Source organism: Tenrec ecaudatus, unplaced genomic scaffold, assembly GCF_050624435.1.
Source record: "Tenrec ecaudatus isolate mTenEca1 unplaced genomic scaffold, mTenEca1.hap1 Scaffold_532, whole genome shotgun sequence".
Classification (NCBI taxonomy): Eukaryota; Metazoa; Chordata; class Mammalia; order Afrosoricida; family Tenrecidae; genus Tenrec; species Tenrec ecaudatus.
This window is the reverse complement of record NW_027459447.1, coordinates 1,573,393-1,597,731: the sequence shown is the minus strand read 5'-3', so window position 1 is coordinate 1,597,731 and position 24,339 is coordinate 1,573,393. Positions and strand designations below refer to the sequence as shown.

Genomic DNA, 24,339 nt, shown 5'->3' with positions numbered 1-24,339 from the left:
ATGGCCTCACTGTGAGCCGATCTGGATTTTTGAGGCGTAAATCTTTCCTGGAACAGATCACTTCCTCTTTCTGATGGGAAGTGCATCTGAATTGCCAACCTCGTCTTTAGCAGCCCAACACCAGGTCTATGGGGCTCACAGCCCAACACCAGGTCTCTAGGTCTCCAGGGGCTCCTGGCTCCTAGAGAATACCATAGTCTAGACTGAGAAATAGAGCCCTTGCTGTTCTTAAAGACCCTTCTATAGAAGTGCAGATTTCAAAGGAATGTTTTGGTTTTATGTATTTGATGTAGAAAATTGACAAAAATTTGCTTAATAGTGTATGTTTTTTAAGATAAGAATATCAGCATTTTAAACTTAAAATACTGAATTATACAACTTTAAAATATTTCCTAATATTTGACCTATCTATCCAATATGTGCATTTTGTGATGTAATACTGTGCCACCCAAGACCATGGCTAACATCATGGCTAAAAAGAAAGATGATACCTTACACGAAACAGTATGTTTCCATCTTTATAATCATATTTATCAATAATTTCTTTTCTGTCACTCTAATAAAAACTTCCAGCTCAATTACATTCTAGTTACTTTAACCAATTTTAAGTGTTTCTCCAAATGTCATTTCATACCTCAAACTAGTTCACCTGTCATATAACATGCTGCAGAAATATATATAATTGGTATATATGTATATATTTTTATTAAATATTATCTGAATGAATTTTTAAATTCTGACTTGTTTCTAGTGACATTGCTCAATTTCCTTACTGTCATGGTTTATTTGTATTTCGTCCATACATAGTTATGTTATATGTGGCCAATGAAGCTTTCATTTCCTCTTTACCAATCCTTAATGTTTTTATCATTTTATTTGGGGCTCATACAATCCTTATCACAATCCATACATCCATCCATTGTGTCAATCACATTTGTACATTTGTTGCCCTCATCATTCTCAAAAATTTGCTTTCTACGTGAGCCCTTAATATCAGCTCATTTTCCCCCTCCTCCCTGCTCCCTGCTCTTTCATGAACCCTTGATAAGTTATAAATTACTATTATTTTGTTATGTCTTACACTGTCCACCGTCTCCCTTCACCCACTTTTCTGTTATCCATCCCCCAGGGAGGAGGTTATATGTAGATCCTTGTAATTGGTTGCCCATTTCCACTCCACCCTCCCTCCACCCTCCCGGTATCGCCACTCTCAGCACTGGTCCTGAAGGGATCATCTGCCCTGGATTCCCTGTGTTTCCAGTTCCTATCTGTACCAGTGTACATCCTCTGGTCTATCCAGATTTGTAAGGTAGAATTTGGATCATGATAGTGGGGGGAAGAAGCATTTAAGAATTAAAGGAAAAGTTGTATGTTTCATCATTGCTACCCTGCACCCCGAGTGGCTCATCTCCTCCCCACAACCCTTCAGTTAGGGGGTGTCCAGTTGCCTATGGATGGGTTTTGGGTCTCCACTCTGCATTCACCCTCATTTACAATGATATGATTTTTTGTTCTTTGATGCCTTATACCTGATCCCTTAGACACCTCATGGTCACACAGGCTAATGTACTTCTTCCATGTGGGCTTTGTTGCTTCTGTGCTAGATGGCCGCTTGTTCACCTTCAAGCCTTTAAGACCCCAGACGCTATATCTTTTGATAGCCAGGCACCATCAGCTTTCTTCACCACATTTGCTTATGCACAAATTTGTCTTCAGTGATTGTGTCGGGTAGGTGTGCATCATGGAATCCCAATTTAATAGGAAAAAAGTGTTCTTGCATTGAGTAATTACTTGAGTGGAGGTCCAATGTCCATCTGCTGTCTTAATACTAAACCTATAAGTATATGCACGTAGATATATTTCCCCATCATCTTATATATATTTACATATGTACATGCCTGTATTTGGGCCTCTATAAATACCCTTTGTCTCCTAGTTCTTTCCTCTATTTCCTTTTGCTTTCCTCCTGTCCCACTATCATGCTCAGCCTTCATTTGGGTTTCAGTAATTTCTCTTGGTTACATTGCCATTGCTGAATCCCTACCAGGCCTCTCACACCCTCCTTACCACTAATTTTGGAGAACTTGGGTCGGTCCATACCACCACTAATTTTGGAGAACTTGGGTCGGTCCATACCACCTACTTATCCCCACCTCCCCCTCGCCCATGTCCCCCTGGAACCATCGGTCCAATTGTTTTCTCCTCCAGACTGTTCATCCAGCCTATCTTATCTAGATAGATATGTAGAGATAATAATAGACACCAAGAAACATGGCACAGCAAGACAAAGCAACAAAAGAGAACCCAACAATGACAACAAAAAAGAAAACCAATGACCCACAAAAGAATAAATTAATTTAAAAAGAAAAAATTAAAAAAGAAAGAAAACCTGTAAATAGATAAAGGTCTGAATTTTGACCTCTAGGCATGGCCTCCAGTCAAGTCTGATGGGGTGCCACGCTCTTTATCGAGTTTATCCTTTGTACTTCCACCAATCCTTAATTTTAAAATGAATTTTTATTGTGGTTGTGCACTGGGTAGGACCTTCAGAGCAATGTACTCTATAGGAGTGACAGATGACTTTTATTGTTCACAATTGTGAAAGGCATATTCTTATAGATCACCATTAATTATGATTTCTGCTGTAGGATTCTTGCCCCCCCCCACACACACACTTTTTCTGGATATGTGTTGGTGTGTTTAACAAGTATCTTTCTACTCCTAGTTTGTTAAGGGTTTAAAAATTTTTTTTTATTCTGAGTACTAGAGTTATTTTCTTAAACTGATTGTTTTTCTTTATCCTGATGATAGGATACTTTATGTTGATTGATTTTTAAATGTTAAACCGCCACTGCATTCCTGGAATATACCATTTAGGATCATGATGCTTTAAAAAACCAAAAATACTGGATTAAAGTGTTATGCCGGGTTGACTGGAGAAACAAATCTAGAGACTATCTATCTATCTATCTATCTATCTATCTATCTATCTATCTATCTATCTATCTATCTGAAAGAGTTTTGTATCAAAGAGTAATGTATACCAAGAAAACATTCCAGTCCAGATCATCTTTTAGTCCAATTTCAAACAATAAGTCCAATACCAATCCATATGTCTTTCTTCAGACTCACACAGCCACATGCAATGATGCAGAATGCAGGAAGATCACAGGCCAGTGGGTGAAAAGTCTGTGAACCCAGTGGTGGTGGATGTATCTTGAGGTGCTAGTTGGTCTCAGCCATGTGGCTCCCAACAGGAAAGAGAAGCAGGGAGAGGAAGTTCCCGAATCCTCCTGAGGCCTTGCCCACAAGGAGGCATCATCAGTCTGTGACCTGATGGACAGACTAGACTCCACCCTTTCACTCTGAATACCCTCAAGTTGACACAAGATTGTATAACCACCACAGTGCCTAATATATGATTTAGGATTTTTGCATTTATTTTTATGAAAGAGAATGGTCTATAATCTTCCTTTTAAATTACATTCATGTCATTTTATTATGACAGTTATGCTGACCTCATAAGTGAATTGGAAAGCATTCTCTTTTTATCTGTTTTCTGAGTTTGTGTAAGGTTGGATTTATTTTTTCGTGAGCTATTTGGAAGAATTTATTATGGGAAATTTTTTATTACAAAGATTTTTAAGTAAATATATAAGGTTTTTAGTGTCAGATCTGATAAATTTTATTTTCTTAGGACTTTTCTTTATATCTAAACTTATAAATGTTTTGACTTATGTTTTTTCCATTGTATCATTTGATGTAATTTAATATTAACATTTGTAATTTGTGCCTTGTCTTTTGTCTTGATTAATCTTGTTAGGATTTTATAAGTGTTATCGGCATTTTCCAAGAATCTAATGTCAGTTAGTTAACTGTATTAATATGTACTATGTATGTTTAGATACAACTCATAGTATGACTTATCCCTCATAAAGTGTATTATATTAACCTTTTGAAGTACATACAATGGTTTTCAGTAATGAATCAGTGCTACTTCATGATTCCTACCAAACCATTAGTATTATTTATTGTTCTGGGCTAAGGATGTTTTAGGGTGTCTGGAAGTATTTCTTTGATGCATACAAAGAAGCCTCCAAACATGTCTCTTGCTGTCAATTTGGTTTGACTCGGAGACCCTGTAGAACTAGGCTTCTAAGACCATCAATAATGATGGAATCGGATTTCTAAGTCTTCCGGGCAGCACCGAGCCCTGTGCCACCACGGCTTTTGATGCACACACGCTAGACTGTATGCGAAGACAGACGCTTGACTGATAATTACGTCAGACCTGTTTCAACTTATATGCACATTTGACGTCAAGACAAATTTGGCAACAGAACTCGTCATAATCCAGAGATTGCCTGTTTCGTATCTTTGCAGTTCTCTTGACTGACGGAGACTTGTTCGCGGCCCCACGCGTGCATAATTCTGCAAATTGGTCCACGTGTACTGAAAGGCATGAACGACATGCATTCTTCGGATGCTGAGTTCTCCATTTTCTGGCTAAGTTTGTGGATTATGCTTTTAAATCTTATGCAGTCTTGATATTTTCCCTGCTTATTTTGGAATTACTGAAAGATATATGTAACATTGTGAACTGTGAGTTTGTCCATTTGACTTTTTATTTCCGTCAAATCTTGCTTTATGTATTTTCAGGCTATGTTACCAATTTCACGCAAATTTAGATTTTGTCTTCATATGTTCTTGAATCTTCTATTATGGAAAATATTTTTTAGTGAAAGTTTTTAGTTAGTAAACCCTTCTTGTTTTCCAGCATACTTTGTCTGCTATTAGTAATGCAATCCCATGTAAATTCTTTGAGTTCATATTTGCTGTTATCTTTTCCTATTCTTTTATGCTTATCTCTTCCTCTATCTTTGCATTCAAGATGAGTAGTGCAATTTTTAAAACTCAGTTCATAATGCTTATCTTAAAGTGTTCAATGTCTTTCCACTTCATGCAGCTGCTGGTACAATGAAGGAAAAGTTACCATCTCATCACTAGTCTTCCATATTTGCTTAAATAACCTTTTCTTCCCTTTCTTTCGTATTTGACATTAATCAAGGATTTTTTTGCATTTGTTTGGTTTGTTTGTCCCACGTATCTTCATTAGTTAGGTCTTGTTACAATTCTTTTGTTGATTACTTAAGCGTCTAGAAATGTCACCATGCGATACGGAAAGAAAACGTTTCTGTGCTCTCTCGACCACTTGTCTACTCCCACCACTTTTATTTTTCATTCACTCGCACTGTCTCCACTGCCCGTGTTCATGTTGTGCTCACCCATGTTCTTCAGACTGGCAAATAAGAGCAACCATCAGACCGCATATCAATTGATTACCAACAAGAGTAACCCCAAAATTTTTGTATTTTTCTCAATCTTGGTCCTCCTTCAGTCTTCTCTACTTCAGTAACTAAGTTCTGTCTCCTTATTGCTCAGGCCAAATATCCTGACATTATTCTTGAGGTCCCTCACAGGCAACAATAGAAATTCTTTAGCAAAATTCAGTTACTTTTCACCACTTGAAATGCTGCCACTCTAGTCCAAATCACAGCTGGCTTTTGCTTGGCTTATTATTATTTTTCAACTTTGTGTTGTGAATTGGATGAAGGTTTACAGAGCTGATCAATTTTCTCTTCAACAATTCACAAAGATTTTCATCTCACTGATTGTAATCTCCACACGTGACATCACTTATCCACTTCCTCTGTTTCCTATTTCGAGTCTTTCCTAACCCATCTGAAGCTTGTCTTTGGGTCAATGCTGCCCTTTTATAGCTCAGATGGTTGATGGCTCTCACTGGGCGGTTCTCAACCTGTGGGTGGCGACCCCTTTGAGGATCCAACGACCCTTTCACAGGAGTCACCTGATTAATCACAGTAGCACAATTACAGTGATGAAATAGCAACGAAAATCATTTTATGGTGGTGTGCGGGGGGGAGGTCACCACGACATGAGGACCTGTATGAAAGAGTCCCGTAGTTAGCTAAGTTGAGAACCACTGCTCTAAGATAAGGATACCCCTCTACTGCTACTGTTCCTGTATAGACCTATTGTTTGGCTGAATAGTGAGCCCTGGGCAGGAGTTGTTTCCAGACCTGAAGCGTAATTAAGGTGAAAGTGTTGGAGGTTCCATTAGTCTCTATCTGACCAGTAAGCCTGGTCTTTCTGTGACCCCAGGTTTTGTTCCACATCTCCACTCTACTCAGGTGCTTCTAATGCGATCCCTTTTAGAGCCGTTGCCAGTGCTAGCTGGGTGCTCTCTACTTGTTCTGGTTTCAGGGTCATGGAGAATGATGTTTGCATGGCCTGTTAGTCCATCAGACTAATTGCGTCCACGTGCTTTTGATTTTCTGCATGCTTTCCTCTGGACAGGGAGAAACATATGTTGAACATTAGATAGCCTGTATTATTTTGGATAGTTTCCACACTGTCACTTTTTGGGTTTTGTAAATTTACATCAATTACAAGAAGAATTTGTCATAAAGCTTTTGCTTTGTCCACTCCCTCAAGTACACACCTTACTTACCACTGGTGTTTATTCACATATAAGGCCTTCCCTGTCAGTTTAAATCCTGGGTCTAGCTCCATTTATAATATACTTATTTATTTTAATTCTAAAATTTTGTCTATTAGAATGAAATCTCCACACGGGAAAATTTTTGTTTTGTTCACGGTGCCCAGAGAAGTACTTTGCACAAAGTTCTTATAAGCATATGGTGAGTGAGTTAGTAAATAAATACCAGGAAGGACAACTTTGGGACAAGTTTCAAGACCCATGATCTAATATAAGAGAGGTTATGCTGAGAAGAGATTGGTTTAAATGGGGCCACATGTCCCAGCCCCTTTATTGTGGCAGAGAGTACCCAAGGAGGGCTGCAGATCCTGGCCTAGAAGAACTAGACCCAGGATTCGCAGCAGCACAGAGTGTGACTTACCAAGGGGCTGTTCTGGATGAAGTCACACAGTATAAGCTTGCAGTAGCTGGGTTTGAACACTGCATCATAGGAAATGTCCAATAAAAGCGGTTAACAGGTCTGGTTACAAGTAGTTCTCAGGGGGATGATCGCTTGGGCAGGGATTCTTAGAATGCCCCAAATACTACTTACCTGATTTGTGATTTCCATTCTTCTTCTATGGCCATTTTCCTTCTCGCCATTAACACCGAGACGGAATTAAGGAGAATGTGAGGTGATCATGACCATAATGGAGATGAGGCAGTTGGTGATTGCAGGTGAGAGCCCCAGGTTATCTAACCGTGTATTCCGTTAGTCTCTGTGAGGCAGATGAACACGAGAACTAAAATATCTCACCAGATAGACTGTGAGTCTATTGTTTCTCCTGATTTGTGGATATTGTTCCAGGTCTTAGAAAGCTCTGTGGCTGTCATTGCTGCTTCCTTTGTACTCCACCTGTCATTACTAAAGAATGGTGGCGATTTTAATTGCAGTCAAGGTGATTTGAATTTAGATCTTCTAAAGTTTTCTTTCAACAATTTCTCACATTCTTGACAAGTGGTGTTTCAGAGTGGCAGGCTGTTTTATAGCCCTGACTTGAATTGCAAGGGGAGAAAATTTAGAAAACCGAACAAAAGAGAATGAAAAGGAGGGGGGATGCTTACCACCCTGATTTCCTTTCTTCTCACAGCTTTAAGGGAGGGTTTGGAATAGAGTATAGGTCAAGAAATGTTGATGGTGGGCCTCTCTCTTTGAATGAGTCTCAGAAGCATTTTTACATCTCTGGTCAAGGGAAAAGGAGGCCTGGTGGTGTAGTGGTTATGAGATGGGTACTAATTGCATTGTCAGCAGTTCAAAACCATCAGTCTCTGTGGGAGGAGGGTGGAGCTTTCTACTCCCATAAAGAGTTGGTCTCAAAAATTCAGTTCTCAGTTCTACTCTGTCCTGTCTGGACACTGAGTCAGCAGCAACTCAATGCAGGTGAGTTTTGGTTTTGGTGAAGAGAAGAGAGGAGGAAACGACGGATAAAGAAGAAGAGGCCTGTGAGGTAAATGAATGGGATGAAGAAAGCTAGGAAGACCAAACTAAACTCCCTGTCTCATAATTCAGTGACTAAGTTCATTGTGACTCACAACGATCCTATAGGACAATATAGAACTGCCCATGTGGATTTCTGGGAATGTAACTGTGGGAATAGAATCGCTCATCTTTCTCCTATGAACCGCTGGTGGTTTTAAACTACCGACTTGGTAGTTAGCAGCTAACGCTAACGCCCCAAGTTACCCCTTCCTCCGTCGGTGCTCGCAGGTGATTCATGGGGCTGGGAGAGTGGTCTAGCAATTTGCTGCTTAGCGTGGCCTCTTCCAGAATAATAAACGATGTCTCTAAAAATAAATTCGTGAAGAACAGGAAGGAAAACATACTCTCAAAATAAGTCTTTTTCGGTGTTTAAAATGGTTACACAGGCTTTCTTATGGTGGAAATGTACTTGCAAGACACCAGGAAAGTGAGTGAAAGCAAAAACTTGACTGTGAATTAGTCGGTGGATGGCTGCCACATGACCGCTTCACCTTTTCCCCCACTTTACTCCCGCTTTCCTTACTGCCGCTCTACCAATGTTCTGTTCCTAGCAGCACAGGGGCACCTAAAAATAATACTGATGAGCAAGCAGAGAGGCTTGCCAAACAGACTTTTATTTTCAATAATTCCAGCCTGATAGAAGCGTTGTATGAATAGCACAGCATGATGATCTGCCCAGTAACCGCGTTAGTCTGGGTGCTTCAGCGAAACAAAGCCATAGCAACCATGCATAAGACAGAGTTTCATATACAGGTTAAGTGCACATCAAGAGAACATCCCAGCCCAGTGCTGCCCAAGTCCACAAGTCCAACGTTAACCCACTAACCCAGATGTCCAATACCAATCCACAAAGTCCTCCTCCATCTCACAGAACACACACTATGACGCCGACTGCAGGAGGAAAGCGGAGTCAGTGAATGTGTAAGCGTCTCAGCACTGGCAGGGGTCTCTACACGGGTGCTCCAGCACCCAGGGCTGCATCGGGGTAGATCCATGTGGCTTCTTCTTGGGGATGTCTTGCAGGAAGTGAGCCTTGCCAGCTGAAGCAGGGAATTGGCTAAGGCAGCTACATATTGGTCTGACCATTAGAAAGCAAGAGACTCGAGAACTCTAAAGGCAAGGTTCACCGAGCCATTTATCCCTCTGTCCTTCAATTAACCCCACATGTGTTTATAGGCCAGGCTGGCACAATAAACTAACTCAGTAACCTTCTCCCAGAGACCAAATTCAAAATATGCCAATTATTCCAGTAATGTGCTTGCAGCAACAACGGTCACTTCAGGATCGCATTACTCTCAGGTGTCATGTCTTCTCAGCCTCCGTCAGTCTGAAGTAGCTCCTCTGTCTCTCTGACGTTCATGGCCCTGACGTTTGTGAAGGCCAGTGATATTATAGAAACCCCCTCCAGTTTTGTTTGATGTGTATTCTGTTAGGTCAAGGTAATGCAGTTTTACCTGGAATACCAGAATTAGGATGCATTCTTACTGCATCTCATTAGGTGAGTTTTAATGGTTTGGCTTGCACTGACTGTTAACCAGAGTTGGCGGTTCAAAACCACCTAATAGTACCACAGAGGAACAGGCCGGACAACCTGTGTCTGAGAGGCCCTAGAGCCCATCGCATCCATGGGGCCCCCACAAGTGGAATCAATTTGATGACAATGAACAAGTGTTCATTTTTATCATTTGATTCAAATGGTGTTTTTAAATTAGGGTTCTCCACTATGAAGTTTTCTTCTTTTTTGCAATTGGTAACAATTTTGTCTGAAGATACTTTAAGACGGAGTAAAGTCGTGTCTCACTTTAAAGCACTAAATTTCGCATCATTGTTGTTTCTTGCTGAGTTCCCGGTACCTTGATTAGCTGGCATTCTAAGCTAAGAAAGCACTTCCTTTTCTATTTGTATATATCAGTGTGGACAAACAGATTTCTCTTTTATTCATGAATTTATTATCCATTACTCGCTTCATTGTGCTGCATCAATTGTCTTACCTTCCAGGTGGCTCCTGTGTTCTTTGGCCATGTTCACATCGTTCTTTGAGCTCACTGACTCCGTGGCATACCAAGATGTTAAAATCTCACTTCATTCCTGCTTTGACCCACCGTTGGAACCTCCAGTGATCTTGATTTCTTTAGTACGGAGAGATATTTAGAAACCAGGATTTGGCCATTAACTCTTCTCATTGCTTCGGCAATGTTGCTGCTTCCAGGTTATTTTAGTGGATGCACGCACCATCTCTCGGTGTGTGTCTTAGTTACATGTGGCAGAGTAGGCTTCATGTCGAGCTGCTAAGCACAAGGTCAGCAGTTCCACTCCACCAGCAGCTCCAGGGAGACGAAGCTGTATGCTCCAGCAAAGATTGTCAGGCTCAGAAACCCCAAGGGGCAGTTCTACTCTGTCATCTAGGGTTGCTATGAATCAGAATTAACTCGATGCTAGTGATCTGGAGTTTGTATCTATATTTGTTAAAAACTATGAAATTACATCTTTACCTCCACTTACAGCTTGACTCCACAAAGTTAATTTGAAGTCCTCCCTTTGCATATTTGTGTCTTCCTAAGAGACTTGGTTCCTTGTCCTCATACGTCATCATTCATCTGATGCTGTTGGTCCTCTGATCTGCTCAGGCATCCCTCCTTAGAGTCCTGAACTTTGCCAGATTGCCTTCTTGTCAGCTCCGATGCACTCTTTAGGCAAGCCCAGACAAGCACTGGACTGCTTTTCCTGCGGGACAGAGAGGAAGGCATTACGACTACAGGTAGACTCTGTATCTTTAAGCATTTGTAGACAACTCAGAACAGATGCATATGGTTTTTAAAATTTACCCTTACTTTATCGCAAGAAGAAGAGGCCTGGTGGCCTAATATGTTGTGTATTGGGCTGTTACCCTCAAGTCAGCCGTTTTAACCTGCCAGTCATTCTCTAGGAGCAGGTGAGGCACTGGGTTCCTGTGTAGATTTACACCCTTGGAAACCCATAGGAGCAGTTCTACTCCCTCTGGATAGTCACCATGAGTAGGAATAGACTTGATGGCTAAGGGTTTACTATAGGAGCCCTGGTAGTGCAGTGACTAAAGTGCTCGGCTCCTAAGTAGAAATACAGTGATGTTAACGCACATACGGCAGCCTGCTTTTTTATTTTTTTAAAGGATTTTCAACCTAGGCAACCCTCTGGTTTCAGTTCTACAGGGTCCTAGAAGTCAGAGAAGACTCCAGGCAAGTGAGTTTAAAGGATAGGTTCCCAAACTTCTTTGGCCTACTGCCCTGTGTTCAGGAAAAAACAAACCAAAAACAGCACCCCCAAAACCAAAGCAAACAACTCCTGCCACAATAGCAAACAATCCAGGATAAAGCGCAGGTGTCTGACTTTTCCAATCACTTGCAGCAGTCCAGCATCCCCAGGGGATGTACTACCTACTTCGGGAAACACAGATTTAATGCAACAAAAGGCTTGCTATCTTTCCAATGCCTTCAAGTGGCACATGCAGCAAATGCAAGCGACTGTGATGAAGAATTTGTTAGAGGTCTGTGTAGTTGGCTTTGTGTCAGGTTGTTAACCGCGTCAGCAGTTAAAGGTACCAATCTGTGGAAGAAAGATGAGGTTTTCTACTTCCTTAAAGATTTATAGGTTCAGAATCTCAAGGGTTGGTACGAGTAGCAGTTGACTCGATGGAAGTGAGTCTGGCGATTTGTTTTATTGGAGAGGTTGGCTCAACGGTTTCAAAGCAATAGCAAAATTATGTAACATTAAAATGTAAGTAGAAGTAGTCCATGAATCCTAGGTTAGTAAGCCAGTGAGCATATTTTTAAATTAAGCTTTCTGTATTAGCAAGTTATTTTGACATCATACAACTACAATAGTAAATTAGCAGCAGTGTTATTTAAAAAGGGAGGCAGACTAAATGTTGTGAAAATATCAACATTTTCAAAATACTTTACAAAGTCAGTGCACTTGTGATCCAAATTCCATCACAAATTTTCAAAGAAATGGAAAAACTAATTACCAAATTTATATGAGAGAGAAAGGAACCTAGGACAAACACACACACCCACAGACACTATTCAAATTTTTCACAAAGCTAAGTGGGTCTTTCACTCCCAGCCTTTCAAACCTACTTTATTGCCATGCTAACACGCAGCCTGGGACTGGCACAATGGCAGGAAGACCAATGGATGATAATAGACACCTCAGAAGAAGAACCACGTATATACAGACACCTCCATTTTTAAATAAAAACTACAACCTATTAAATGAGTGAGAGACAGCTTTTCAACGAATCATGCTGGAAAACTGGATCTTCACCTGCAGGAGAATGAAACAAGAGCCAAACTTCATCCCATGACCCCAAACATTACCAAAGATGACCCAGAGGTGGCCAAGAACCATATGAAGAATTGTTAAGCTCATTAGCAATGAGAGAAATACAAATGAAAGCAATAAGTTTCCATCGCACACCATCACTTTTCAAAAAATTCAATAAACTAGAAATTAAGAAGTGCTGCAGAGGATGCAGAGCAAGAGGAACGCTGTAACCCTGCTGGTGGGAGGGGGGCGCCGTGCCGGAAGCCAGCGCGACGCGTGCGGCCATCAGCACACGCAAAGCCAAGTCCCTTATGACCTGACCTAGCAATCTCTCTCCTCTCTCCAACTTCTACGAAGAAATTAAGAGGAAAACACAAACAGACATAAGTACACCCATGCTTCTTGCCGCGATTTCTGCAATAGCAAAAACAAAGAACCAAACCCCCAACCCCAGAGCCATGGCTAAACAAGTTCTGGTACATTCATATGATGGAATCTTATACATCAACAAGGAGCAGTAACACTCTTACGCACAGAAAGACATGGACAAATCTAGAGATCTTAGGCTGTCGATATTACAAATTGACATATTTAATCTCCATTGTTATATGCAAAACTAAAGGGGAGCAATGTGGCTTGGGCACCAAAAAACGACTTGATGCCCGCGAGGAGGCCAGCAACAGGCGTGGGGAAAGGGGGAGGGGATACATAGGAGATGACAGGTTAAAAATAAAAAAAGGTTTCCATTAGAGAAAATAAACGCACAAAACCCCTCCAGACTCCCCAGTCTTTAGATGTAATAAACATTGGTCTGAGTGGCTAAACAATGAACATTGAAGCGAACTTGAAGTCTTCAGTGACATACAAGTTCATTTCAAGCATATGGCGGGGTGGGGGAAAGGTAGTCAAATTACTTGAGTGTTTTATTGACCCAAATTTAACGTAATTAAAAATATTGTTTATGTATTACATGTGGCATTTAAACATACATATTGGTATAATGAAACAGGCACACAAAGCTGACTTACCAATTATTGTAGTAAGTCTGAGGTACTGTTTAGGAGTAAATTGCACCGCAGGTGCCTGTTACCTTATAGTCTTTATTTCAGAGTTTAAGTCCCGTGTGAAGTGTAGCTCATTTTGTAATGCCTAACGTGTTCCAACATCTAGTCACATCCTCCATGTGGGAAAACACATTCACTTTGGTTTCAAAATTTGAAACTTCGAGGATCTGATACTAATTTAGATCCTACTGACTTACTGGCTCATTCAGGGACAATGCTGTCATTTCTGTTAGCTTGTCTCCTCCCAAAATAGGTGGAACTGCTTTCAATAAATATTCTGGTGCCAAATCTCTGACGGGGTTGGAGAAGATGCACCTTAGTGATGAGATCGCCCCCCAAAGGCGGTTCCTTGGGACGGGCGGTAGACGTCCGAGGTGAAGAGCGCCTGCAGCAGGCACGCATCCCGAGAGGATGTGGCAAAGCAAAGGCAGTGAAGGAGCCAGAAGGCCAAGGGAACTGATGATAAGCACTACTGACTTCACTCATGTAACGTATATGTACTAAGGGCTTGGGATGCCCTGGAGTGCTTGCTTTGTGCATACATAAATAAACATGCCTCTTTATTCCATTTTCCTACGAACCCCTGAAGCCCCTTTGACATATTCCTCACCCCTGAACAGCCTGCAGTCTAGTAAGTGAGGTTTCTGTTAACATTTATGATACAAGGTGTCTCAAACATCTCACTGCAGCTGTTTACTTTGGCGAATTTGACAAGCATTTGCCAAACTACTTTCCATAAGGTTTACATCACTCTATAATGAGAGTTGGAAAAGTAATTTCTAAATATTACTTAAAATCCCCACTCCACACAGGATCTTGTGTATTGGGAAGGCAAAGTGGAAGAAGGGTTTTGTTAACAATTTTAGACTTCCTCAGGACATTTTTTCCCTGCACATTTTCTTCTTCTTCCGAGTTGCTTAACAGGTACCAGGGAAGTGGTAATGCTTTTCTGAGAAACAGTGGCTAGTGGCTACATTTTTCTAGATGTTGACGGTACAGGACTGAACTCCAAGGGGTATGGAAATGATCTTCTTGTCCAGAGGTTGGTAAACTGTGGAGACAGAACAGCCAATCCTGTTCCACACCATTAAAAATCAAAGAGCCAAAAAGATACTTTTACAAACAAATGAAATCACAATTATCTGAACCCTATCCAAAATCCTTTACAATTTTCTGTTACTTCAGAGCCACACATGCCTACTCATAAAACGACATATGGTTTGAGAGGCGCAGTTTGCTGACTCGTTCTAGTCAAATCACTATTGGGTTGTTGGCCTGTTTATTGCCTATTAACTATATCCCAAACCATCGAGTCAATTCCAAGTCATAGTGGCCCTGTGTAGAGTAGGATACAACTGGTCCTCTGGGTTCATGAGACGTCAACTCGCTACAGTAGACAGCCTCAGCTTCCTGGATGGAGTGGTTGCTGGTGTCAAATGGCTAACCTAACGGGCAGCTGCCCAACTCAGTCATCATGCCGTCAATTGTTCAGCGACTGGTACATGAGAGGCATTCAGCTTAAAGCTCCCGGGACTTTGCAAAAGCAGGTGATCATTTCATAACAAACGCTTCCCTGAGATATTACGTGGCTGAGAGAAACCCATTTTGAGGTTATGGAAGAAATTACAGATTGCTCTTAAGTGATCTTCAATAAATAAACGATGAAGTCTGACATTTACACCTGTGCCTATGTATCTTCATTTTTCCCTCTAGAGAAAACACTGGAGAACATAGCAGTTTGGGGGAAAGTAATTAAGGAACTCAGAAGTAACACCAGAATATAAAGGTCCTCAGGCCGGATTACTGTTGGAGTTGGGGAGCAGACAGTAGGGAAGGTGTGCAGTGGGAGTCTGTCATTCTTCGTAGCAGAAGCTCCCCTCTCAGCTAGGAAGGTGCAGACAAAGCCTACTGAAGAGAGGGGAGATGCAGACCATAATTAATTCTCATGGTTAATGCAATTTCAACTAGCTAATAACAGACAAGGCAGTTCAAGAACATTAACACTTTGAGCCATAGGCAATCAAAACGGAGGGCTCATTCTGCTCAAGTCATAATACAGGTTATAGATTATAATGTTGCTGGGAAGCAACTATTTGCATACCCTAAAAGGTATAGCTTCTGCTTAGAATATTTCAAGAGAACTGCTATAGAATTCTGAACATTAAACAGAATTACCAGAGGTAAATCTCATGGAGCTAGAAAGAAATGATTCTACAATCATGGTTTTACAATTATATATTTGGATGATTATCACATCAGTTTAATTTGGCTATCTTGGCAAAAACTGAAAATGGAAGAGTGGCGCAGTATTTTATAATACTACAGGTCAGCAGAGTCTCTATTCAGACCCTATGGAAACATGTATTCCTTTCTCATCAAATGATACCTCTCTCTTATTCATAGATTTAGATACATAAAGTAATATATACGCAAATAAGACACAATGATCACAGAGAGGGTTTGTAAGCATTGATGCTAACTTGTGGGCACACATTGATTTTAAGTGTATCTTTTACTTTAAATAGCTTTGATTTTCTGTCTAGAAGACAAAAGGGAACATTAATAGGTGTCACTTACTGAGTTTTCCTAGTTGAATGTTAGCGCTTTTAAGAACAAGTCAAAATTCATCACTTTCCACTTTGGAAGATTAAAGGAACCAAGATGCTAAAGAATGTCAGGAATATATTTTGTGCAGCCAGACTTTAAGAGGAACTGAACAGAGACCATACATGCCATTTGACTTTAAAGTAGAAGTCTGTTGGTCTATAATGTAATCCAATTAGGATCTGTCCAACTTGAAATCTGTAACAGAGAAGATATCAAATATGTTTCCTGTATCTATTTACCATAAATAAAATAGAACTTCATCACTGCAGTTCAGCAGTCCCTATCTGCTCAATGGGTTTTCTAGATGGCTTACATAGCAGTTTCTGAAGCTTAGGGTATAATTTGCTGAGAGATTTATATCTGTTCCTAGCTGGTCGTAAGGGCGAGAAAGAAGATAGGCTTCTAATGTTAATGCTGAAGTTGAAGCATGAAGGAAAAACTGCTCAGCACTCTTCTTGGTCCAAGGTATAGGAGTCTAGCTCCGGGGTTTTTGATTTTAGGTTTGGATTTCAAAGCAACTTTCCGAGCACAGGATAAATCGAGAACAACGTAACTGACATCATTTGAAGGTATCTTTAAATTTGTTCCTGTATGAAATCTGTGGGAAACAATGAGGGCAAAATGGAACAATTAAAGTTCCTGAAATGGAAAACACAATGTATTAATTCTGGAAGCACAGTGTGAGACTTGATCAAGATCAAAGGTGAGTAGGGAGTTATATTCGAAGGGTTTGCAGTCTTACTGATAGTGTTTGACTGGACTGTGTCCTAGTTCTGTAATTAGACTTTAGCAAGCCTAGAAAAATACTTACATTTTCTTGTTTTGTTGGTGTGCTTCCAGCATTGATAACCAGTAGCTTAAGACATTCCGGTTATAGGTCAGGTCCGAGGCCTTATTGCAGATCCAGGGAAAATTACTTTTTGAATAATACATGGCCCAACCTTCAAATGTTAATAGGTTAGGAGGAGTTCAACTCTGAGCATTTACACATTCCAAGTAACCAGACTATACATGATTTTTACTTTCTCTTAAATGACTCCAAAAATACAATTTCAAAAAGTGTCCACATACACCCACAGCAGTAAGTTCAGACACATTCACTTTTTTTTACGTTTGTCTTTTTTTTTCTTTTTTTTACATTTTATTAGGGGCTCATACAACTCTTATCACAATCCACACATATACATACATCAATTGTATAAAGCACATCGGTACATTCTTTGCCCTAATCATTTTCAAAGCATTTGCTCTCCACTTAAGCCCTCTGCATTAGGTCCTCTTTTTTTCCCCCTCCCTCCCCGCTCCCCCCTCCCTCAGGAGCCCTTGATAATCCACAGATTGTTATTTTGTCATATCTTGCCCTATCCGGAGTCTCCCTTCCCCCCTTCTCTGCTGTCCATCTCCCAGGGAGGAGGTCACATGTGGATTACATTCACTTTTTAAAGAGGATAAGCCATGGATTTTTCTTTGACAATTTAAAAGATTATTATAATATGTAGAAAATGTTATGCCCTCAACCTTCCTCATGCCGCGACCCTTTCATACAGTTCCACATTGTGGTGACCCCCAACCACAAAATTATTTCCGTTACTACTTCATCACTGTTATTTTGCTACTGTTATGAATTGGGCGACCCCTGTGAAAGGGCCGTTTGACCCCCCAAAGGGGTCACAACCCACAGGTTGAGGACCGCCGTGTTAGGGAATATATATTTCCTGTATGTCTGAAAAAAGACATTCAATATATTGTGCGGAATTTTTCCTTCTTCTCTCATAGCAGCAGCATAATTGAAAAAAAAAAAACCTGAGTATGATAACTCAATGCAAATGCAATCTCATGTTAGAAGTAAGCTGCCTTAGCGACGAAATCAGATACCAGAGCTTTTCTACAACAGGATTAAGCAGCGCTGCGAATTACCTAGAATCAATTCTCATGGGACACTGTTGGAAACATCATGATACTGAATTGAGAAAACACTTTTTCTTATGGAAAAATCACGTCCGAGCTGGCCAGTTATGTTATCCAAGATAAGTTTGGTGATTATCCTGTAAATTAACATCGATTTTTGTATAGACTCCAATATTGCCGATCTCTGAGAAATCATCCTGGTCTCCAGAAGGGCCAGTTGCAGAGGTATGGCACATACCTTCTGGTGCAGAGGCTGTCTGAGGACACGAATGGCCGAGTTTACCACACTACGATGAAGACTAGCTTAAACACAGCAGAAGACAAAAACTTCCCCCAAACCCCAGAGACTAAAAACTACGTATTTATTGTTACTGGCGAACCCACAAGGTGGCACTAAAGAGAAAAATGACTAAAGTGAATATACAAGGAAGACTTACATAATAAATCCTATACTGAGAATTAACCAATTTTATGAAAGGGTCAACTTTTATTTAATAATTCACAAATCGTCTCCTTCAGGTGCATTGCTTTTCCCCTCCCACAAACTGTTGAGAGGAAAAATGCTTCATTTTATGACACAGTTGGTTATTTTTCAAGAGTCAGCAGTTTGCATTTTCTGTGGATCCCTTTTGCAGGGACGACTTTGTACAGATATAAACTGGTCAACTGTTTGGCATATAAATGATGATCATTGCACTTTTACGTTTTGTATAGTCCCCAGCACTTAGTTTCTTAATATAAAAGGCAATCAGTGTAACAACATATTATATGAGCTGGGGGCCTTTCAAACATTCCTGGGAAAATTCCATTATTTCTCAAGTCCATTTTTTTATGAACTTTTTGAAGATCCTTTTAGTGAGATTTTTAATATTTGTAATAATACCCCATAGCCAAAAGTCTAAATGTTCGAGTTTCAAGAATATTTCTGCATTCCCAAATTCCTACTTTCTTTTTAAGCCATTGAAAAGTGCCTTCTGGGTGTGTGGAAATGTTCTCAGAAAACAATGTGTGTCTCAAACAAATTTGGTGTAGTCTTAGTATCCAATCCTGAGACTGAAGATGGGTTCTGAATTAGGGTATCATGAGCTGAAAGGAAGAGTTTCCCTTTACTGACTATGCACAAGCTTTACTGACTATGCGCAAAGAGATGGAGTGAACCAGAAGCTGCTCTTCAGTTCCGAGGGAAGGAACTATGCTATTTGCACACAGACCTAAAACTTGAAGAGGGAAAAAACACAATAATTCATTCCTGTGTTAGGCTGAGTTGTCTAGAGAAACAAAACCAGTGACACTCAGATATTTATAAAAAGAACTTTCTATCAAGATAAAATTATATATTAAGAAATCATTCCAGCCCAGTCCAACCAACGCCCGTGGTCCTCTTCAGACTCTGGTAGCCCAAGACTGATGACACCGAAAAGTGAAGCGGGACGCAGGGACATCAGCCTGTGAACACTGGGATCCAAGGTCGACGGAAGCAAGGTGGGGCGCCAACAGTTCTCTGGAGAACCACAGGGTGCTGCCCTTGGTGGCAGGCAGAGTCCCAGCAAGGAGGCCAGTCAAGGGCAAGAGAGGGAGTTCTTCCTGCCTCGCTTGCAAAAGGCCATACCCTAATGAGGCATCCTGAGGCTGTGACCTGAGGGATAGGTTGGACTCCACCTCTGCACCTTCACACAGACATAGTGGACTGACATCTAAGCACAACTCCTTTGCCTAGTATCCCGGTAGGAATTTAGTGTAGTTGACAATGTGATTTAAATTTTTAGCATTATTTTGCATGTTCGTCATGAACTATTTTCTAGCAGAAAGTCTGCTTCTGACACAGACATTAAAATGTCCTTGACCAGGAAGCTGACTATGCAAGAACAGGGTTTAATATTACAATATTAAAAATAAGACACCGTGTGCCAAAATCAGCTTTTAAAAAAATCACACCTAGGCATATGACTTCCATGTTAGCTGTATTTTAATACTACACTAATTCACCATATTTTTGTCAATTTATCCACAATGATCATCTGATAGCTAGATTTAATATTCTACTTTGTATAGTTATATTTATATATCAAATAAGGGGCTGTGATGATTTTTTTCTATTAATGTAAAGAGATGGGATAAATTACTGTAAGAAAGATTAACATTTACAGATTAGAGTACGTGGAGGCACTAAAGCAGGATGTGTTTCACCTTTATGTGCGTTTACACTCAGTATGTCTTTTATGCAGATACTGACTGTGGTTTGAAAGTGGTGAGGCGCCGTTCAAATCGTGTAAATTTGATCTGTCAAACCATCTTGGGTCAAAGGGGAATATTTTTAATGCATCCACAAGTTAAGATTTGTAAAGCACATAAACTGCTTGTTCTGCAGTATGAAAATAAGCTATGGTCAACTCTTTCAACTACTTAGTTCTCAATCCAGGATGGATAATGCTGTGCTTTCTATAATCATTATTTTATAAAATTATAATTATTCTGCGGAGGGTCACACTACACTATTCTCTATTTATTCACTTCACGTAACAAACACCCAGGTAGCACTTCTGTACGCTAGTAAGAGTAGAGCTCAGAGCTGTCTGGTTCTGCCCTACACTCCTAGTTCAGTGTCTCACCAACTTCATAACTTATATAAAGAGTTTCAGCTATGCACTCAGACTTGTTACAGTTGCTTACCTTTCTGAGAACAGGATAGCATTATGGTTACCTGTAGAAGTTACAGAACAACATGACCTGATTTGGAATCTGAGCATTGCCACAGCTGTTGATTGAAAAGGGCTCTCACAAAGGTATGTTGCAGTTCTAACCCTTGCTAGGTATGACGGTAGCTTTTTAGCACATAGGATTCTTGCAGACGCCCTCGGTTGGCATGAGGTCATCCTGGAGCAGCGTGGGTTCTAATCCTGTGTGGCTGGTGTTCTCGTAAAAGAGGAGCAGCACGGACTTAGGGCAGCCATGTGAGGATGCATCTGACAACCCGTGAATTTTTCAATTTTAAAAATGTTAAATTTTTAAAAAATTTTGAAAACTCATGAAACAATATTTATTGTAAATTAGGTGCGTGTTTAATTTTCAGATCACTAACTTTGTATTCAACAATTTAAACTACTAATCAAAGTCCCAATAGTTCACCCTTCATCCACTCGATTTCTCTTCTCCCTCTTGTGGACCGCCTTATTCCATTTCACCTAATGAAACACCTGTTAACAGCCTAGCCCATTGCTTTGTCTTTCCTCCATGGCCTCCCAAATTCCAAAGCCTGTTCCCTTTAGCATGGAAGTCCTCATCTTGGTTTCCCCCCTCGTTATAAGAGTGGTCTCATATCACACTTCTCCGTTTGTGACGGCTAATTTCATGCATCATCATATTCTCTAGTTCCATATGCCAGGACATGATTTGTGGTTTGGTGTTGGTAGTTTTAGTGATGCATACTATTCTATTGTGTGTTTGTGTCAGTTTCTTTATCCGTTCTTCTACACTTAGGTTTTTTCCATCTTCTTGTTCCAGCTTACAGTGTTGCATTGAACATGGATGTGCTTATGTCTGCTCCTGGTACGGCTCTTACTTCTTTATGATTTACACCCAGCAGCGAGATTACCAGGTCCTATGGAATTTTTATTCTCAGCTTGATTTCTTACCGATGACTTTATGGCTCTGGGTTTTACTTTTAGGTCTTTGATCCATCTTAAGTATGTTTCTGTTCATGGGGTGACAGGTCTTGTTTCATTCTTCTACAAAATGGAAATCTAATTTATCTAATGCCATTTGATGGTTTTAGGACCTTTTTTGAAGATAAATTTTCTTTAGGTGGAAGGATTTATTTCTGGCATCTCGATTTGGTTCAACAAGTCTATGTACCAGTGTCATTGTGCCAGTACCAGGACGTTTTCGATAATGTGGCTGTACAATGGGTTGTGAGGTCCAGAAGGGCAAAGCCTCCTCCTTTGCTTTTCTTAAGTATTATTTATTTTTATACCTCCTGGGTATCTTTCCTTACCACATGAAGTTAGTAGTGTCTTCTTCATGTCGTTAAAGAATGCATGTGGAGTCCGGATCTGAATTGCAATTGTATTCATAAATATTCTTTAAGTGGTTCTCTTTCGGCTTCTTGTAGAAGCATAGTTTCGCTGTACACGTCCTAGGTTTTTCTGGTGAGGCTTATCCTTTATTCCTAAGTACGTCTCATTGTTTGTGTGGATATTGTAACTAGTATTGTTTACTTGATTCCTTTTTCTCATATTCTTCCCGTATTGCTCTCATTAGCACACAGGGATCAGATTATGTGTATGTTAATCTTGTATCCTGCCACGTTGCTGAGTCTCCTCAGATTGTTTCTAACAATTTTCTGAATGTTTGGGGGATTTTCTATGTATAAAATCATATAATCTTCAAGTAGTGAGACTTTGACTTCTTCCTTGCCAATCCACATTCTTTGATTTCCTTTGACTGTCCAATAGCTCTGGCTAATCATTCCAGCACAAGGTTGAATAATAAGAGTGATGAGTCTCTGTCCGATTCCCACTCACTAGGCGGGGATCTTTGCCGCTTTCCTACATTGATGAAGAGAGTGGCCTTTGGTTTATAATCTATGGCCTTAATTGTGTTGAGAAATTTCCCATCTAATTCCCATTTTGTTGATTGTTTTCATCAGGAATAAGGGGTGGATGTTGTCAAATGCCTTTTCTGCATCAAACCATATGACCATATGGTTCTTAACAAAAGATCTTAAGAGTAGCAGTTCGCAACCTGTGGGTCGTGACCTTTTTGGGGATCAAAGGGCCCTTTCAAAGGGGTTGCCTGGTTCGTAACAGTATCAACATTACAGCCATGAAGTAGCAACAGAAATAATTATGTGGTTGGGAGGGGGTCACATGTGAGGGACTGTATTAAAAGGTCGCAGCCTTAGGAAGGTTGAGAACCACTGTCTTAGAGACTTGGAGTGGGGGGGAAGGGCTATGGCCTGGTCTACACATTGAATTAGACTTCTAGCTTCTAAAATTATGGGATAACATTTCTGTACTAATATGTTAACCACAGTTTATGATGTGATCTGAGCCTTAGAAACCTAAGACAGTCACCAACTAATTAAATTAGTTTAGGCACATTAATTTCTTTCAGTCTCATTTTTTTCAAATAGGGAACATGGTAGCAATGATCCTATTGGGGTCATTTTCACGATAAATGAGATATTCTAAAGTCGCTCAACAACCATAGGGCACGTGGCAAGTTCTCGGTGTTGTTAGTTGCGGAGCTGGTTCTGACACACAGGGACTGCATGTACAGCAATGCCGCACCACCTCACAGCATTGCTCTGTTTCACATTAGTGCTGCGGCTGGGGCGCCGCTTTATCTGAGGTTCTTCCCATTGTCTTGCTGCCTCTCTAGTTTACACTGAAGTTCGAAGTTACCATTGATCGGGTCTCTCCTGATACCATGTCCAATGTGCGTCAGGTGACATTTCACCATGCTTGCCTCTAGGGAGCCTTCTGGCTGCACTTCTTCCAGGACCGGTGTGCTTCTTCTTATAGGCCACAGTATGATCTTCACCAAGACCGCAATCAAAGGTAACAATTTTCCTTCGGTTTTCTTTATTCATTGACCACAAGGGACTGAAAATACCATGGCTGTGGTCAGGCTCCCCTTAGTCATCAAAGAGGAACCTGCCTTTTGAACACCTTTCATAGGTCTTTTGCAACAGCTATTCCCAGTTCGGTATGTCGTTTGGCTCCCTGCCTGCTGCTTCCGTGGACATTGACGGTGCACTCAGTTAAAATGAGATCGTTGGCACTCCCATACTGCTCTCTTTATCATGGTGTTGCTTATGCTGCGAGGGCCTGTGTTTTCTTGATGCCGAAGGGAAATCCACATTGAAGGCTGCGTTCTTTGTTAGTCATCAGTACGTGCTTTCAATCTTCTTTACTTTTAACCAGCTAGGGTACATGATCTGCACATAGCAGGCTGTTAACGTGCCTTCCTGTAATCCTGAGTTCAGTTTCTCAGGTTACTGGCTGAGCACACAGATGGAGTAAGGATGATGAAAGCATACAGCCCTTCCAGTAACTTAGTCCTGATTTTAAACGATGCGCTATCCTCTTGTTCTGGTACAGCCTCTTTGTCTGCACACAGGCTCAATAGGAGCAATATGAAGTCTTTTGGAATTTCCATTCTTCGCAAAGTTATCCATAATTTGTTATGATCCACACAGTTGAATGCCTTTGTGTAATCAATAAAACACAGGTTGACTTCTTATTTGTATTTTCTGCTTTTCTGTAAGCTCCATCTGCCATCAGCCATAATATCCATCATTCTCCACCTTTCTCTAAATCTAGCTTGAATCTCTGGCAGTTGTCTGTCAATGTACTGCTATGCCCACTTAAGAATATTTCCAGTGAAAGCTTACTTGTACTAATATATTGGTGGATAGT

General features: G+C 40.5%; 1 protein-coding gene across 1 annotated transcript in view; it reads left to right on the top strand.

Moving 5' to 3' along the window:
* Positions 1 to 456: 456 nt before the first annotated feature.
* The window catches only part of LOC142436651 (uncharacterized), a 328,715-nt gene continuing 304,832 nt past the window's right edge, over positions 457 to 24,339 (top strand). Inside the window, exon 1 of the mRNA XM_075540168.1 lies at positions 457 to 504. Coding sequence (XP_075396283.1) covers positions 457 to 504 — 48 coding nt within the window. The remainder of the gene's footprint in view (positions 505 to 24,339) is intronic.